At 36.4% G+C, this 18,051-nt stretch overlaps 1 protein-coding gene across 5 annotated transcripts in view; it reads left to right on the top strand.

Annotated features, from left to right (window-relative positions):
- LOC149802245 (uncharacterized) overlaps nucleotides 1-18,051 on the top strand; it is a 92,515-nt gene that overhangs the window by 16,479 nt on the left and 57,985 nt on the right. For 4 of the 5 annotated variants that reach the window (XR_016420798.1, XM_089956669.1, XM_089956668.1 and 1 more), the window contains exons 2-6: nucleotides 381-1,164; nucleotides 3,811-3,913; nucleotides 5,523-5,668; nucleotides 7,053-7,202; nucleotides 7,443-7,537. Coding sequence is in view for 4 of the 5 variants with exons in the window: in XM_089956669.1 (XP_089812795.1) it covers nucleotides 386-1,164; nucleotides 3,811-3,913; nucleotides 5,523-5,668; nucleotides 7,053-7,202; nucleotides 7,443-7,537 (1,273 nt within the window). In the remaining variant the exon portion in view is untranslated. The remainder of the gene's footprint in view (nucleotides 1-380; nucleotides 1,165-3,810; nucleotides 3,914-5,522; nucleotides 5,669-7,052; nucleotides 7,203-7,442; nucleotides 7,538-18,051) is intronic. The other variant, XM_089956671.1, reaches the window with a different exon arrangement.

Genomic DNA, 18,051 nt, shown 5'->3' with positions numbered 1-18,051 from the left:
GGTATGTATGTAGTATTCAGTAATCAATTATAAGAAGAAGGCACAAATGGTGGTAGTCTACTTGTATGGATTAATATTTACTTCTTAGCATTACGTGGAAAGAACTTGAATCCAACAAGTTAATATTCAGAAGTTTTTGCCTCTTTCGAAGAATCCAGTTTCTCAGTAATTAAAGTGAACAGAGCAGCGTACCATTACTTAGACAAGTTATGTTTGCTATTCCTGTCTGCTTTTTTTTCATTTTAGATTTTCAAATATATATATATATATATATATATATATATATATATATATATATATATATATATATATATATATATAGAAAAATTCAGAATGCTGACATACACATATGCTGAGTGACTACTTTATATTTTGTTTAGGAACAATGTCCAAAGTCTACAAGATAGCATCAAATCCCGAAACCATCCGTTTTTATCTAAATCACAGCTATCTTTACCCATATGGTAATACGCCAGCTTCAGATCTTACTAGAGGCTGTCAAACAAATAGCGATCTTGATTTTCTGCTACTAGGGTGTGGTGATATTCGTAACATTCTCTTTACAATTAAAACTTTAGTTGACGCGAAGGGAAAGTGTAGAAATCTTTATTTTCACCTAAATGACTTCGAGGATGTCATTCTCGCCAGAAATTTGGTTCTTCTCAATATGTTGGACAGTATTGATCCTGACAAAGACGAGGACATGGATTTTTTATGGTCCGTATGGTACGACATGATAATACCGAAAGAATACAGTAAGAGACTGGTATATATCATACAGGACCTTCTGCAAAACCCTAATTTAAGGGTTGAGTATAGGACAAAGGAGACCAAGGATGAAATAAAACGTGTTCTTAAGTACTGGCTCAAAGTAAATATGACCATCGAGAACGCTAAAAACAAACGTTTTGAAGCTATTAAAGAACGTTTGGAGCTAGCAAAGATGTCAGAAACTAATATCATACCACGTCAGATGTATGAGGAGATTCAAGTTAATGAATGGGCACAGGAAATTTATAACTTTGTTGAAGGAGGATCAACTTCCAAAGAAACGTTAAAAGGTCCGGTTAATCTTAAGACAAACCCAACACTTTTCTGTCCTCATGTGAATGGATGGAGGGCTCATCCTAATGGAACTCCGTTCCACTCGTACAATCTCTATGGGTAAGATATTTTTCCATTTATTATTCAAGTAGAACTTTAATTTTAAGATTAGTTTTATTTAGCCACGCATGAAATATGTTTTGTTCTTGGTATTTGTTTGTTTAAATACCCGAAAACCAAAGTTTGGCTTTATTATAGTTAACAGATTGTGCAATTAATTAATACATGTTTAAACAGACCGTCCACAATATATTTTCCAGGTTTTCCTCACTAGTTGTCCTGGCGAATCTTAGGTATTGTTATGAGAACTTTTAATTCTCTTTATATGGCATGGTATATGTTTGATTGGTTTAATTAGGGCCACTGAGTATCCAGCTTTTCTTTTCTTCAGATGTGCATCTACCAAGCATCTGCAAACTCCGCTTTATCGCTTCCACTTTCTGGACTCCAACGGTGCAAACACGAGCCAATAATTTTCGATCACTTTTAGATGTATCTTGCAATTCATTTGCTGCACTTTCAGGAGATGGTATTCTCTAATCTTTTGCACGTTCCGTGAGCGGAATTCGATAGAATACATTCAAAAGGCCAAACTTGGTGACATATTTTGCATTTCCAATTTTATAAAGGCAATAATAGATTCTTAGTATTGGAAATGAATCTATAATGCTGACACTTTTGACTTTTTTTATACACAGTACATATAACAATTATCTGGTTTCGGCACAAGACGTCATGGTGAATTTCAGTAACTTTACCTGGTTCTATAAAAAATCATTTGCCAGCAAATACTGAATTTCTTTTCTAAACATTTCTGTTTGTGAAGCTTCATCCTGTAAGGATGCTGTGTCACAGGTGTAGAATCTACAATTTCAACGTCATCAATGATTTTATCTGTACGTGTTGGAACATCTAAAAACATCTGCTCATGTTCACTTAACAGCTGTTTTAGTAAACTCTTTCGACGTGAATGTTTCGTAATTCTCCATAATAAAATTAGAATGGGGTTTTGTTGTAACTAACTAATGTATTCCTTTCAATACAAGATAATGACCTTGACCTCTTTCATATAAGAACAATTATAATAGCTCTTTCTTTATTATGTTGCTTATTTTTAAACTTGTAGCAATCAGCAATGACATGCCTTTTCTTCTTACAATAAGTGTATGTAATAAGAAATGAGGATTTCTGATCAGTATTATCAGACGATTGATTTCTAGAAGTGCCCGATTTGGATTTGAAAGTCCTCTTATGAGACAGAGACAATCTTTTGTTAACAAAAAACTGCTGAGAGGAAGATTTATTGAAAAATGAAACTTTGTGAGTTAGGAATAACCATCAGCTATACGAGAAGCATTTTCCACTGTTTCTACTTTTTTCTAATCATATTAGGTCCTGACGTCACGATGGACGTAATTTTTAACTCTTCAGTTAATACGAGCTGTCTGAGGGTATTGTAATTATGATAAGCGTTCTTGAAGCTAAATGAATAAGTTGTTATGAATCTTTAGCTTTAAAGAAAGAAAGAAACAAAAAAACAATAATTACGTAAAATTCAACTAATTAATTCTCTAAGTTATTAAATGAAAATTTAAGAGGAACTTACAGTATTGTGAATTAAATCCCAAATAATCCTAAAAGTTATATCCAAAGTCCAAAACTCTAAAGTTTTCTGAAATAATTCACAATAATCCCCAATAAATTTTTTTTGTGGAATATGCCAATGAGCGCTTTGTAATTCAAACGAAAATTTTTAAAGAAATAATTCATCTCACAACTAAAATTGATTCCACAAAGCCTGGTATTAACATAGGAATAAATAACCTTGTATGTTTCAAACCGATATATATCCCAGCTTGAGCTATGTCGCAATAACCTTATCTGAATAAAACGCAATGCTCTAAATGGAAAATGACCCCAAACTGTAAATATATTCGTTCTCGAATCTCATAAGGCCATAATCAAAGCTGGGTCTTGAATTCAAGCCTAAATAAACAAACTTTTGTTAGCTTACAAGCAAAATATAAAAGATATGCACTAAAAAAAACTCTGTCCTCAATCATGGACAAAATCAAGCATACAAAATAAATTATATATACATATCAAAGTGAAATGAGGAAACGAAGGTAAAGCAAACAAAGACCTACGTATCTTAGACAACATGTATTTATACTTTGTGAGAAAAGTTGAAAATTGAATACAAACAAATGTTCAACATCAAAAATTTAGTCGTGAGTTTACCTTTTGGCGAGTACGGTGTACAATAAAGCCTATGGCAAATAACGTTATGTACAAGACTGCCCTTGCTCGGACTGAATTTTGTTTGGGTCTAATCTAATGTACCACATATATGATGACGATAACTAACGTCATATTACATAGAGCAAAGGGTTGTCCACACCCACATCAGCCACTTTATTTGTACTAAATACATTACGGTTTATTAGTGTATATTACATAGTTAATACATTAATTAGAAATGTTCTTTTTTTTGTTTGTAGAACCTTATAGCTAATGTCTATTTAAAGGCAAAATTATTCCAAATGGAGGAAATGGAAAATTTAAGACATTAAATCTTACAGTTCAGGATGAATTCCTGCTATCAGTGGATAATCTTGCAAACAAATTGACCACATTCGATATTATCGTCGTTAAAACACTACTTGCAATAATAGTTCGTTCACTCTATTCTTTGTTTGCATGCAGGCTGGTTGAAGGACAGAGCCTTTTTCATAATTGCTTATCCCAGTTGAAGACAATGGTTCGAGCGTGGAGGAAATTTACTTCAAGAAATGATAGTAATGTAAAGGTAATGTATTAGAATAATTTAGCTCTATTTGATCAAAGTCGATCCTCAAGAATGGCATCCAGATAATCCACATAAGCATTCTGCAAAACAATCACAGACCAGAGGTCACTCAGATATTGGAGTGATCATTGCGATGTGTCTTTCGATATATATATATATATATATATATATATATATATATATATATATATATATATATATATATATATATATATATATATATATATATATATATATATATATTGGTAATCGTCAAAACCAAAACCTCACTATACCAGATTTCTCTGAAGACTCCTTCTTTAATATCACTTTTATCGCCAGTAAACCGAAACGTTTTCACTCCAAATTTCAACTTTACCCTTTAAAAAAAAAACCTCAGTTCAAAACTCACTTCAAAATTGCACCAAAAAATGTGCCAGGTTTTTAAGGAGAATTATTCATAACTAAATGCTTGTAGGTAAGCCATTCAAAAATGTAATGTTTATCTGCTTATAACAAAATTAGGATTGATGATAATAATTTATATACATGATCAATAGAAACGTGTTTCGAAAATATCAGGGTTTTATTAACCAAGCATTGTACCTCGCTTTTGATGCTTTGCCGACGAAGAACGACAAAACAGTATTCTAAAAGCCAGATTAATTCAATTGATTTTTGTTGGAGAAAAATTATTACGTGCATGTATTTAAATAGTCCTGACTGTCATTTGTCTTCACTAATATGTCAAGATGTCAGAACGACCACCTGATCTACTTTTTCAGATGTTCGAGAAAATGGACTTCTACGATAATGAATTTGAAAATAACAGTGATGCAAACAAGCGTCCTTTCAATTTGACAAACTGAATATCTTGTGTCTGACACAAAAGTTTAGGCAAGCTGGACCAAAATATTCAAAATCTCAAGCTCTTTACTTTAATCTCTCTCTCTCTCTCTCTCTCTCTCTCTCTCTCTCTCTCTCTCGCTCGCTCGCTCGCTCGTCATATAAGCTCTTAGAAAATGAACTGTTTTTCATATTTACAAGCAAATAATGAGGAAAGGTGGAGAAGGCCCCAAGGATGTTAGGTTTTAAGTGCCTGATATGATATACATCAGAGGATAAATGGAAATTGAAAAAGAAAATGAAAATAAATTGTGCCTTTAACGAAGTAAGACGTTAGGAAACGTTTATTTAAATGTGTGTGTGTGTGTGTGTGTGTGTGTGTGTGTGTGTGTTGGATTTTTTAACGTAACTTAAACAATTTTTCAGTCATATCGCTACGCTGTCTGCAGTGTGGCAGTTTATAGTGATGTCTAGCACTGGGGCATCATGCCGCACTAACACTACCCTCTTAATGCCATGTGAGCTAGATGTTAGTACCATTTTTGTAAGTATGACTCGACCGGGGATCGAACCCACGATCTCCCGCATCCAAGGCGAACGCTCTAACTACTAGGCCACCGGAGCGGTTGTAAATCTGTCGAATCGTTGTAATAATAATGACAATCATACTTATAGTAACCTCAAAGTGAAATAAAAGGCAACACGATTTAGTAATCTCGTCTAAATTTATGTGACAAGTAAAATTACTTTCTAACAACATAATTTAACATCATTTGCATTGTAGGTGTTCATGTGGCTTGGTCACTGTTTGACGCTTTGCAATCATGCCTTACCATCAGATATGAAGTTTGATTTTGTTGATACGTCCAACATAGCAGATCACGTGGGCTTGCTAAACCTTCTTGTATCCTGCTCAGGGCTATTGAAACCGTAAGTACGAGAGATAACATTCTTTAATAGGATGTAGACAAACGGGAAAACAAAGATATATTTTAATATTCAAATTAATGAGAGACATATCAAAAGAATTATCACAATGAACTTCGAACTGTTACAATGATCTTTGTTGGATACTTATCTAAATGTGTTTGAATGCGATATTTGTTTAATGAAAGTGGAAGCCACGAGTACAGTATAAGATATATTTATCGTTCTGAGATACTGAAGTCCGTAATCATCAATCTTTTAATTCACAATAAAGTTACTTACCCTACTAGATATGAAGCCAAAACTATTTTTTAAAATTTATTTTAGTTAGTATTTTGGTTCGTCGTTTCTTTCTAGTGAATCAGTAAAATCTATTATACTAATGCCATTGAAAATATCCAAAGTCAGCTCTTTATCCTGAAATTTTGATACATGCATAAGCTTCGAGTATTTCTCAAAAATGGAATGGCTTCTTGATTTTGTTGAGTTTCCTTCCAAATAAGTAGGTGGCCTTAACGATTACTGGTGCGTATACCCTGTTAGAGATAATTAAGGAAATTATGCGACGTGAATCAGCTGGACTTTGCGATGCACTGGCCAGTTAATGGTTCTGCGAGAATAAATAAAGGTTTGTAATTTTTAACTTTGCAATATTTCAAGAAGTGTCAACTTTAAGAACGGCTTTACCAATAAAGAATATAATTCACAAATACTGTCCACGATAAAAATAAAAAATAACTAACAAGGAAATAAACTGGAATACCACAGAAAAGCAACTTTGTCTCTACGGCGTTTTTGTTGGGGGGTGGGGTGGGGGGTGGGGGAGGTTGTGTGCAAGGGATGTAATATTTGCAAATGTAATTTGTAGTATATTTTTCTTGTTTTGAGGTCTTCTACCATCATTGCATTCGTCTCAAATAGCATACTTTATTTCCACTACACAGCCGCTAATCGAACTTCAGAACTATCACACATCTTGCAAAACGGTTAAAATATCATGCTGAAAGACTTCCGTAGCGCAGTAAGAGCAGATGCCATACATTATAAACAAGAAAAGCTACGTCTTCAAGAGCGCACGCAGATGAAAGGAATGATCTTAGCACCGTTTACCCCTAAACAAATGTTGCAATTGGGATTATTATGAATAAGAAATTGTTTTAGAAAGCGGCGCAATGAAATTGGCTTACCTATGCTTGGTTTTTGTGCAATTTATACTCTGTCCATATTCATGACGATTCTGTCGTCAAATCTGAAATACTGACAATCACATTATGAATAGATAACCGTGCAGGATTAGATTTTCCATCTAACTTTCTATCTCCGTTCTTATTTTTCCTGCTAAAGTCGCTTGATATATTTCCATATTCACTCCAATTCTAATTGCCAGATCTGGGGTACTGACAACAGAAACAATGCATGGGAATACATGTTTTGATTCCATGGAGCACTATCTAAATATCTGCATCGGGGTACCGTCCTCATTCTTCCCCACCATGTTTAGTCTTCGTTTAGCAGAAGACTTCGAAATGGGTACCAGGTAATTATAGTTTGATTTTCTTTCACAAGATGACACATATAAGCAGATTAATTTGTTTCTCAACGAGATTTGAAATTCTTTCAAAGTTTCTTGATGCCATTAAAGATTTGATTTCTTCGAACAAAATGTGGAATATTCATATTTCCAGACTTTAATATTTGTTTTAGTTTCCATATTTAAAGAAATCATAGCGTTCGTTACACGCATGTTTCCAACATATATTTGGTGTCATTTATTCAGTGAGCCTAGAGGCATCAGTTTCCACATTGGTTCAGACAGGGTTACTATTCGTTGGCTTGAAGCTGGAAAGGCAGCGGAGCCCATCGATATCAATGGTGAGTGAAATGGAAATGGATTTTTCTGCTTAATATTGTTTATTAATATCCTTACTTTTGTATACTCTAGAATGACGCATTGGCGGCGTTAAATGTATATTGCAACAGATTTCTTCTGATGTTGTTGAGGTACGCAAAGAATTACCTGTGAATCACATTATAAAGGTGAAGTAGATGCAAAGTAACAAAGTAGCTGGAATACAAAATGCATCGAAAGCAAGGCATCTGCAGACATCACTGCACGAGGGTTGATCCAAAAGTATTTTGAACCCTGCATATAAACTACACAAAAATAACTTCATAAATGAAATTTCGCGGTGCGTTAAATAAATAATTTCAAAATAAATACGAATTTTATGAAAATATTCTGTTTCAATTCATGTTAGAATGGTTGACACAGTTCAACTTTAACGATAGGCAATTTTTCGATGCTACGATTTGTTCATGTTAATGAGAATCATGATCAGAACAAATACAGTATTGTATCAATGGACGACGCGTTTGCGTTGTAACTTAAATCTTTTAGAAGGAGGCGTAATTTGATCCAACGAATGCTGCTATAAAAAAAAGTTGAAAAGCGAAACAACGAATAAATTCTATGCGAAACTATGTCACCGGAAGTATGTCTGTCTGTACATTAACGTTACATAAGCGTAATAAAGAAAACAGTGAACATTATATATATATATATATATATATATATATATATATATATATATATATATATATATATATATATATATATATATATATATATATATATATTGTTATATGCAGAGGGGTCCCTTTCCCGAGCGAATTTATTAACACTTGCGCGAGCCCTGCTCTAAGCTCCTTGTTTTCCTTTTACTTCCATGGACAACAGCTGTTGTCAACTGGAGGTACTAATTAAGCGCTAAGCTTATAAATAAATTTCCTTTGATCAATGACCACAAAATATCCCAACTTCACATTTGCATCACAACTTCACTATTGCATGGCAACCTCACACCTTTATGGTTTTCCTTCTTAGGATTCCGTAACGTAGCGCCAGTACTACACACGACGAAAATATAAATACAACTCAAACACCAATACAGGGAACTATTTTTCTACGCTATCCCTGGGTTTGTCGAACCACGATTTAGATCCTCACTTCAGCAGGAACGCTTTCCCATATTTACATTCATAACAACAATAAAAGGTGTCTCCAGATAATGAACAACCCCTTCTCGGTTATTCCACTGTGCAGAATGTCAGTCCCTATCACAAATATTTCTCATTGAGATACACAATTAACCAACACATTTAAATTTAAAGAGGAACAATTTGGCTTCATGCTCATTTATTCGGCTCTTACCTGAACTCAACGACGAAACTTAACTATGCCATCTTGACGTTTGCCCCTATATATTAGCTAATTACTCGGGCTGAGGAATATTTCCCCAGCACAGACTTCCCATAATCAAACAACTAATCACTAAAATCTAATAAATCTATAAAATGGAGTGCTAAATACAAATGATGCATACCCTAGTTTTAGTACAATATTTGTCGACTGTATCGCATCACTACTTTTGGAACACTCCCGAAAAAGAACAGAATTACGAGCGATTTCGCCTCTTAACTCTAAACTGAATATTTGAACGTCGTTTAAACATTGCAAATTATTTCCATCGTTCCAAACGTTAGTTAGAATGGAAGAATGGTAAAATGTATGATAAACTTTAGCATTGGCACTTTAATATTAGTGGAAAATAGCGGTTGAGACGTTGCAATACGCTTAATTGAATTGTTGCTTTTTGACAGATGTACGGTTCTTAAAGCCCCTATGCCGCCGTGATCATAAATTTCACCATTCGTCCAATCAAACTCACGATTAGAAGGAAAAGAATGAATTGTTTAAAAAAAAATCTATTTCAAATAAACCGTTCTATAAAACAATCAAGATATTAGGTTTAAGCGATGTTCATATATTCAGTTTAGAATTAAGAGGTGCCAACGAAGTCGCTTGTATTTCTCCTCCTTTACGAGAGTGCTCCAACAGCAGTGATGCAATACAGTCGACAAATTCCATTAGTGATTAATCTAATAACAACATTCGCTCGTGGCGCACAAATTGATTCGGGAGGGAATGAACAGAGGCATTCCAGCTTTTTTAAAGCCAATCTGAGAAGAAAAAAGCGTGCATTGCACAAAAATGAGACTCGGATAAATATTGGTGATCAGCTGATGCGCTGTGATACACATTGAAAAGCAAACTACGGCTATACACAATCCGACATAGCGCTGTGATACACATTGAAAGGCAAACTACGGCTATACACAATCCGACATAGCGCTGTGATACACATTGAAAGGCAAACTACGGCTATACACAATCCGACATAGCGCTGTGATACACATTGAAAGGCAAACTACGGCTATACACAATCCGACATAGCGCTGTGATACACATTGAAAGGCAAACTACGGCTATACACAATCCGACATAGCGCTGTGATACACATTGAAAGGCAAACTACGGCTATACACAATCCGACATAGATCTGTGATACACATAGAAAGGCAAACTACGGCTATACACAATCCGACATAGCGTTGTGATACACATAGAAAGGCAAACTACGGCTATACAATATCCGACATAGCGTTGCGATACACATTGAAAGGCAAACTACGGCTATACAATATCCGACATAGTGTTGTGATACACATTGAAAGGCAAACTACGGCTATACACAATCCGACATACACATTGAAAGGCATACTACGGCTATACACAATCTGACATAGCGTTGTGATACACATTGAAAGGCAAACTTCGGCTATACACAATCCGACATAGCGTTGTGATACACATTGAAAGGCAAACTACGTCTATACACAATCCGACATAGCGTTGTGTTAGCTTCTTATACTTACAACAGTGACGTCATCAAATCAACATCGGGTTAATTCGTATACATGTGAAAAATGGCCGGGTTTCTCACATCAAGAGAAAAATTAGTTTGCTCATAATGTGATGAAATGACGATCTAACGAAAACCAACTGTGCTTAAGACCAACATCTTTCATGGTACAGATTTATTCAGATGATTTGGCATATACGTCTTTTTGCACGTAGCTTTAAACTGAACTGACTATTAACATGTACTCCATGAACTTTCACATAGTTCTCACAACATTTGGAGCTATTGTTGAGGACGCCTCTCCAGTCCTACGCCGTTTTCAGTAATGTGCTTTAACATCCACACACTTTAACTAAAGCATGCAATTATCTGGAACTAATTACACAGAAACATTTCAGATATGAGAAGTGCATGGTTGTAGGTGTCCTTTTCGTTGGGATGAAATATGTTTGGTAAATTGAGGTTACTTTTGTTTCTTCGAAACGATTTGGGAATTTCTTTTGTTCAGTAAAATTATTGAACAGTATGCCAATTTCTGCTTATAAAACTGGCGAGCATAGTTTGAGAATATTTTTTAAGGTGTGTTGTCAACACATGTTGATTTCTTTATATCGAAACCTTTCAGTTTTTGAAAACTTTATTGTGATCACAAGTTTCAGTTTAAGAGTTGGGTATTTCGCAAAATCTCGTTGATAGCTTGTATGGTAGGGTAAACGGATATACAAATTTCAAAGTCATTGATTTGATCAGTAATCAGGGTAGCACCTTCCATCAGAATAAAGATTTTTTTTAAAAATCGTGTTTTTATAATATCTGCGATATTAACTGGATGCCAAATTTAAGATTTTGCAAGACTTTGAACATGGAAAGGTGGCTTGAAAAGATGATAAAATTTGTTTTTGCCAGGTTTCAATATATTTAAAAGCTTTTAGTATGGCTGTAATTTCTGCAGCAAAATTTTAGCTTTATCCGATATCTGACTTGCGATGGTACCATTGGGATGTCACAATTGCAATTCCAACTTTGACTCGATTTCTCGAACTGTCTTTATACAGGGGCGGACGACTACGATATGAGACTCTAATTTCATTGTTGTTTTTTTTTTATTCTCCAGAAAAAGAAAGGATTGTCAAAACTTTATAAATTGGCAAAGATCAAATATAATTTTGGTTGTTGATAAAGAAAATGGTAATTTTTAAACACCTCATTTTACTGAATTTCCAGCATTTATTTTTTTCTAAGTGAGGAAGACTTAGTAGTTTGGTCTCTGCGTGTACGAGATTGGTACTTGGGCATCAAGACAGATCAAGTGCGTGATTAGATGGATTAGATGATACTTTGTTAGTGTTCTGTAAAGCCGGTTTTGTTCGTCTGAGATAAAGTGACAGCTAGTTTGACTCAACAAATAGACGTTCTTATGGAAATTGCTAAATGCATCCATACAAAGTCCTTGACTGTGTATCGGATTAAGCATTTGGAACTCAAACGTACAGACTGATCCGAACAAATCGAGTCATAATTAAATTTCGAAATCACTAATGCCTTGTATAGCCGGGCAAGACCTTCCGATCTGCTATATTATTTGTATTTGCCACGACTTATTATATCCAGAATTTTTGACATTTGTCCCAGAGGGTCTGACGTTTCTCCGCACTTAAAATGTCATATATGAGATCAATAATTAAACAAACAGTATGCATAATGGTAAAATACTATGCAACAATATGATATTAAAAAGCCAATAACTTAAAATATTTGAGTGCTCATGATCAAACCTATATTTATCGGTACAGATGAATCCTAGATGTCAGCTTCTGTATAGAAGAAAGGATATGAGCTACGGCATTTTCTGGACCTGCATGTGTTTGAAACATGTGCTTTCACTTCCGCACCAAAGAGTCAGGTGCTAATTTTAGTAATGATTGTTCCAAGCTCAAGACTGTTAAAGGACTGAAATTCCATCCATAAAACAATGTCGCTATTGTTTCACTTACAGCTAGGATAAGCTCTCAAAAGATTCTTTTTCCTATAACATAACTTACATTATTAACCAATCCTGGTCAGCCAAACCCATATGTACTCTATTTTAGGTGAACCTATTTCCAGGCTGGTTTCCATTTTTCCATACAATTAGTCCCGTCTGTCCTATATCAGCCAGAAAAACAGCATTGCTGGTTTCGAAGGTCTGTACATGCTTGGAAAACCCCAAAATACGCTGGGTTAATAACGAATGAGGGCCACGGGTAGCCGAATGTTCTAAAGCTGTCGCCTTTACAATATGGGCATATGAGAAAGCTTGTCAGTAGCTTCCGGTGGGTCGGTGATTCTTACCGGCGGTTTCTCCGGGTTCTTCCTTCATCTGCTATACTAGCCGCCCTGTATAGCCCATCATGCGCTGATAAATGGCGTTAAACCCCAAACAACAACAGCACTATCTACTGAATTTGAATGCTTCGAAAAGTTAAGTCAGTAAATATGTAGACCTTCCCCATTACAAGTTATGTCTTTTCATTCAAGATTGAAATCGTTCAACTTAAGTAAATCCTAATTGTAAACTTTAGTGTATGATAACACATGTTGGTAGAATAACTCGTCCTTTCAGATTGGAACATTGTCGTTAAATTTATATCTTAGCTATTATGTTCAGATAATATATTATCAATCATCTTGGGTTAGACCTACAAAGATTTCTTAGCTACATAAATGGGTCTGGGCCTTCCCATATATTTACATCGCTACTAATAATGTTACCTCGTTACTTCAATGCTCCTCCGTGAAAGAAAACCCATATCAAAAGAAATAACCTTGAGTAGTATCATCGAGACTTAAGGAATACATAATGTAGTCCACAAATGATACGCTCAGTGAAGATAGAGAACCCTTCACTGATACACCAATTAGGTCATTTCAGAGCACGCCTTGGTCTCCAGAGACGTTCGTTTATTGGCATATACGAATCGGGTGCATGTTTGTGAGAAGAATTTGCCAACGAACCATATGTGCATATCCTCGATTCATTGTTGCCAGGTAAGCATTCATAGCTGGTCGTAACATGTTAATAAAAAGTCAGTTTTCATCGACCTTTTTTGTTTTCATTCATTGTCCTTTTTACACAACTGACCTTCTTAGCAAATATAAATCGCTCTATCTATAAAATGTATCGTTCACCTTAAATTATAATACTGGACAGCAGCAGGGAAGTTGAACAGACCAGTGCGTCCAGCCAAAATAAACCTTCCTACGCGAACTTTCTCTGTAGAAGCCTCAGAATTAAAAAATAAAGCCTTCTACGGGAGCTAATTTTCGTGCATTTCAGACCGAGTGCATCTGGTGGTCGCGCCGTGTGTGTTAGTAAATATAGTGTCCAGGACAGGAAAATAAAAATCAGGGAATTTGGTCCATTTTACGTCGCATTAAAATAATATACTTGAAAATAATATGAGTTCGAAAACTAGTACAGTTGGAGAGCCTCATTCTGCTAGATTAGCGCGAGAACAATTAGCGGCACTAAAGAAACTTATTCCAGTAAAAAAATTATTCAAGGAAAAAGTTCGTGAGCACGAAGATACGCAATATGGAATTACCGAGATATCGTCAAAATGGTTAAAGCCAGTTACCGAAACAACCGAGCGAGTCTTTTTTGGTGACATAAAAGATCCGGATATCAGGAAACGTGGAATTCTTCCCGTGTTGAGAGGTATCGAGGAACATTCACGAGTATTACCGGAACGATTAGCAATACTAGCACAACAACACGGGCAACAACCAGGAGGAGGAACCCCTGCAATTGGTTTTAAAATAAGTAAAGCAAAACCTGGAGGAAGAAAACCACCTATAGGAAGAAAAGCGTTCCATCTCGAGAATTTAAGAGAAAATTTCACCGAGGAGGGATGGGGAATAATATCACAGCCGCTCTCGACGTTGTATAGTAATATAGATCAATTTGGTGAATTTGCGGAAAATTATTTTGATATTCGAAGAGGATATCTGACTGATATAGGGGAAAAAAGATACGCAAACCGTGAAAATTGGTATAATATGTTATATAAAGTTTACTCGGGAAAATCACAGGCGAGAGAAACGGATCCATATTACAGAAGATTTTTAACAGCCGCAAAGGAAACGTATAATTATAATAGGAGACAGGCGGAAGAAGGAAGGCGACAAAGGGAAGAAGAAATTCAACAAGCGAAAGAAAAAAGACGACAGGAGAAAGAAGAAAAGCCTAAAACTTCACGAAGAAGGAAAACAGAACCAAAAGAAAAAGTTCAACCACAGGAAGAAGATATTCAACCACAAGAAGAAGATATTCAACCACAGGAATTAGGGGCCAGACCAAAAGTAAGAAGTCAACCTCAGGAACCAATAGTTCAACCAAGCGACTACAAAAAACCTGCGGACAAGGGAGATCGAGTATTAACTGATGAGGAAATTGCATCTCATTTAAGAGGAAAAGTTGATTATAGTAAACCTGCTGATATTTATTTGAGAGAAGACCATATCGATGAGCTCAAAGATGATGCTGTACGATTAGATGTAGCTGCGAATTATAGTTTGGCGAATAAAAGATATTACTTGAAAAAAGAATTTATTGAATCATTTGGACCAGGAACATGGCCGCAGTTAATTTATTTTGGTAGCTTAAGAAAGCCGATGGATTTATTCGATATCGGATATTCAAATTTTAAAAAGGAGCTCGATGAATATCAAGAAATACTTGGAAAAAGAAGATCATTTCCACAACATCCTAGCGGGATAACATGGGGAGATCCTTATCCTAGACCAGGTACGCCACCACCACAAGATACAAAAATAGGAAGCGGATATACCGTTTGCCCTGACAGTGTCGTCAACGATGTATCTCGCCTCGAAATATTAATCGGAGGAAAACGAGCCTGAAATAACTCTCATCAAATAATCAACGAGGCCTCAGATATTTGCCAGCGATTATTCCGCGGCGGTGTTATTAACTCCCACATTTACAAAGAGCTCGTTGACGAACTCATCGATTAAAACAACATAATTGAAATAACATGATTGTTCACAAACATCAACGCAGACCTAGACAGGTCCGCATAGTTAACTCTCGATTGCCTGTATATAAATATATTCACGGTAACGGATTAGGCGATATCGTTGGAAGCCTTGTCACGCGAGTAGTCCCTAAAATCGGACCCGCAGCTAAGCAAATTGCATCAAAAGCAATAGGAAAAATTGGCGAGACTGTCATCTCTGATATTGGTAATTTAGCCAGTAAAGGCTTCGATTTTGTCAAAGGTAAAATATCAAATTTGGTGCGTAAAAAAAAGCAGCCCGTCAAATTACCTAGCACCAGCGAAATGCCCCCCGATGTCAGTAAAGCTATAAACGACGCAGCAAATAAAAAAATAAATGACCTAGCACAGGAAGTTGCTAACACAAATTTCGCAAATAATCTAGCACAGGAAGTTGCAAACACAAGTTTCATATCGGGCAGCGGTCTTCGTTTTAGATGAAATTCTTAATAATAAATGTTCGCACAAGTGTCAAACGAAGTGTTCGACATGGACGAGCCTGTAGGTAGAGACACATCCGTGCGTGATTTCCAGTATTTCTCGTACGACACAGTGACACCAAATGCGATTAATCGCTTGGAAATTCAAGTTCACGATACAACAAGATATTTTATTCCATCTGAGGCGTATATCGAAGTTGTTGGGGAAATTAAGAAGGCGGATAATACCGACTATGGCGCAGATTTTAAAGTCGGATTTGTCAACAACGGCATCATGGCATTATTCAAGAGTGCCACTTACATGATCGATGGAAGAGAAATCGAGTCAATCACGGGCAACGTTGATATAGCAACGACGATAATAGGCCTAGCTAGATACTCGGATGATTTTACCAGATCGGCTGGTCCTAGTATGATGTTTGCCAAGGATAACTCTGATCACGCTGATCATCTCCCGTATAACATCGGTGTACCGAGAAATGCCGCTAATAATGCTGACGCCACAAACGTTGGTGTAATGCTCGGCGCCAATGACAATTACAACCTCGGATTTGACATACGAAAAAAAATGTTAAAGGGAGATGATCGAAGATTTTCCTGTGCAATTCCGCTATCTCATATTTTTGGATTTTGCAGGCACTTCAGGAAAGTCATTTACGGAGCGAAACGCACGATTTCTTTCGTTCGAGACGACACAGGCAATGACAAAGCCATCTGGCGAGAAGTGGGTGTGGCAGCTGATCGAGGTAAAATATTACTAACCAAATTTACTTTGTGGATGCCAGCGATAGTTCCGTCGATGCTTGAGGAGGAAAAATTATTGTCATTCATGAATCAGGGCGGTAAGTCTATTATGTCCTGGCTAACAACTACGACCGACTCTATCGACGTTAATATTAACGGAATATTTACTTGGCGAATTGCGTCACAGCAAGGCGTCTCGGCACCTAGACACATCTTTGTGGCTCTTCATGCCGCAAATAGATACGATCAAACTCACAGTCACATGATATTCGATAAATTCGCAGCAACAAACGTGTCGTTGAGGATAAACGGGCAACAAGAACCATCAGAGGAAATATCGATTGATTTTGAAAATTACTCGACGGCCCGCGCATATCATCGCTTGTTGTGTTTCATGGGTCGCGATCAAAATATCGATACCGGATTGCAAATATCGCAGCTGGATTTCAATAAATTTTATCCTATCTATTACTTTTCCCTGGAACATCTCGATTTGGTAAAACAATCCGTCGTTGATATTCATTTCAAAGCCAGACTTAACACAGCTGGACCAGCTAGGGCAATCGCGGTGATTCTCAGCGATAGAACAATGATCTTGGAGGGAATTAGTGGTAGAATGAGAGTCATCGACGCGCCTGTCGAGAAAATGTAACTTTAAAATCGAAGATTTTAAGATTTCTAAATTTAGATTAAACGATTATTAATATGCCATACGAACACGTCAGCGTAACTCTGACCCCGGGTCAGATGAAAAAACTCCAAACAGCAACAGCAAAGCGATGCGGTGTGAAATTAACCCTGAAAAATGATCAAATTCAGGGCGGTCCTAACAAACTGTCGCTAACTAGGGGTCAACGTGAACGCTTTACCAAAGCCAAATCAGCAAATTCTGGCGTTCATGTGAATCTTAGTATAGGTGCCATCAGAGACATGGTCAAAACGGGCGGAATTTTCCCTTTCCTAGCTGCTATTCCTGGATTATTCTCCGGGGCTCTTCCGGCAATTGCAAAAGCGATAGGATTAGGTGCGGCCGGAGCTGTAGGCGACAAACTAGTACACAAAGTAATGGGAGGGCGATACGGTAAAAAAAAGGGAAGCGGCCTTTATCTAAGACGCCCCCCATACGGATCCGGCCTAAGATTAGCACGGCCTATTCAAATTTAGATTTATTCAGCGAAGCAAAAAATAAAAAAATAAAATTTTTCAGAGGCGTATTTATGCGGGATCAACTACCAGAAAAACCAAACCCCACCGAGACAGGAATAATAAATCTCGATTCAAATACCGGCCCTGGCACACACTGGGTCGCCTACGCGATTAATCCTCGCGAAGTTGTTTATTTTGACTCGTACGGACTAGCTCCACCAAAAGAATTTATCGATTAC

This window comes from Sinohyriopsis cumingii, chromosome 4 (genome assembly GCF_028554795.1).
Source record: "Sinohyriopsis cumingii isolate HCF-2022 chromosome 4, ASM2855479v2, whole genome shotgun sequence".
Lineage (NCBI taxonomy): Eukaryota > Metazoa > Mollusca > Bivalvia > Unionida > Unionidae > Sinohyriopsis > Sinohyriopsis cumingii.
The sequence above is the reverse complement of the archived record's forward strand: the minus strand, read 5'-3'. Positions and strand labels throughout refer to the sequence as shown.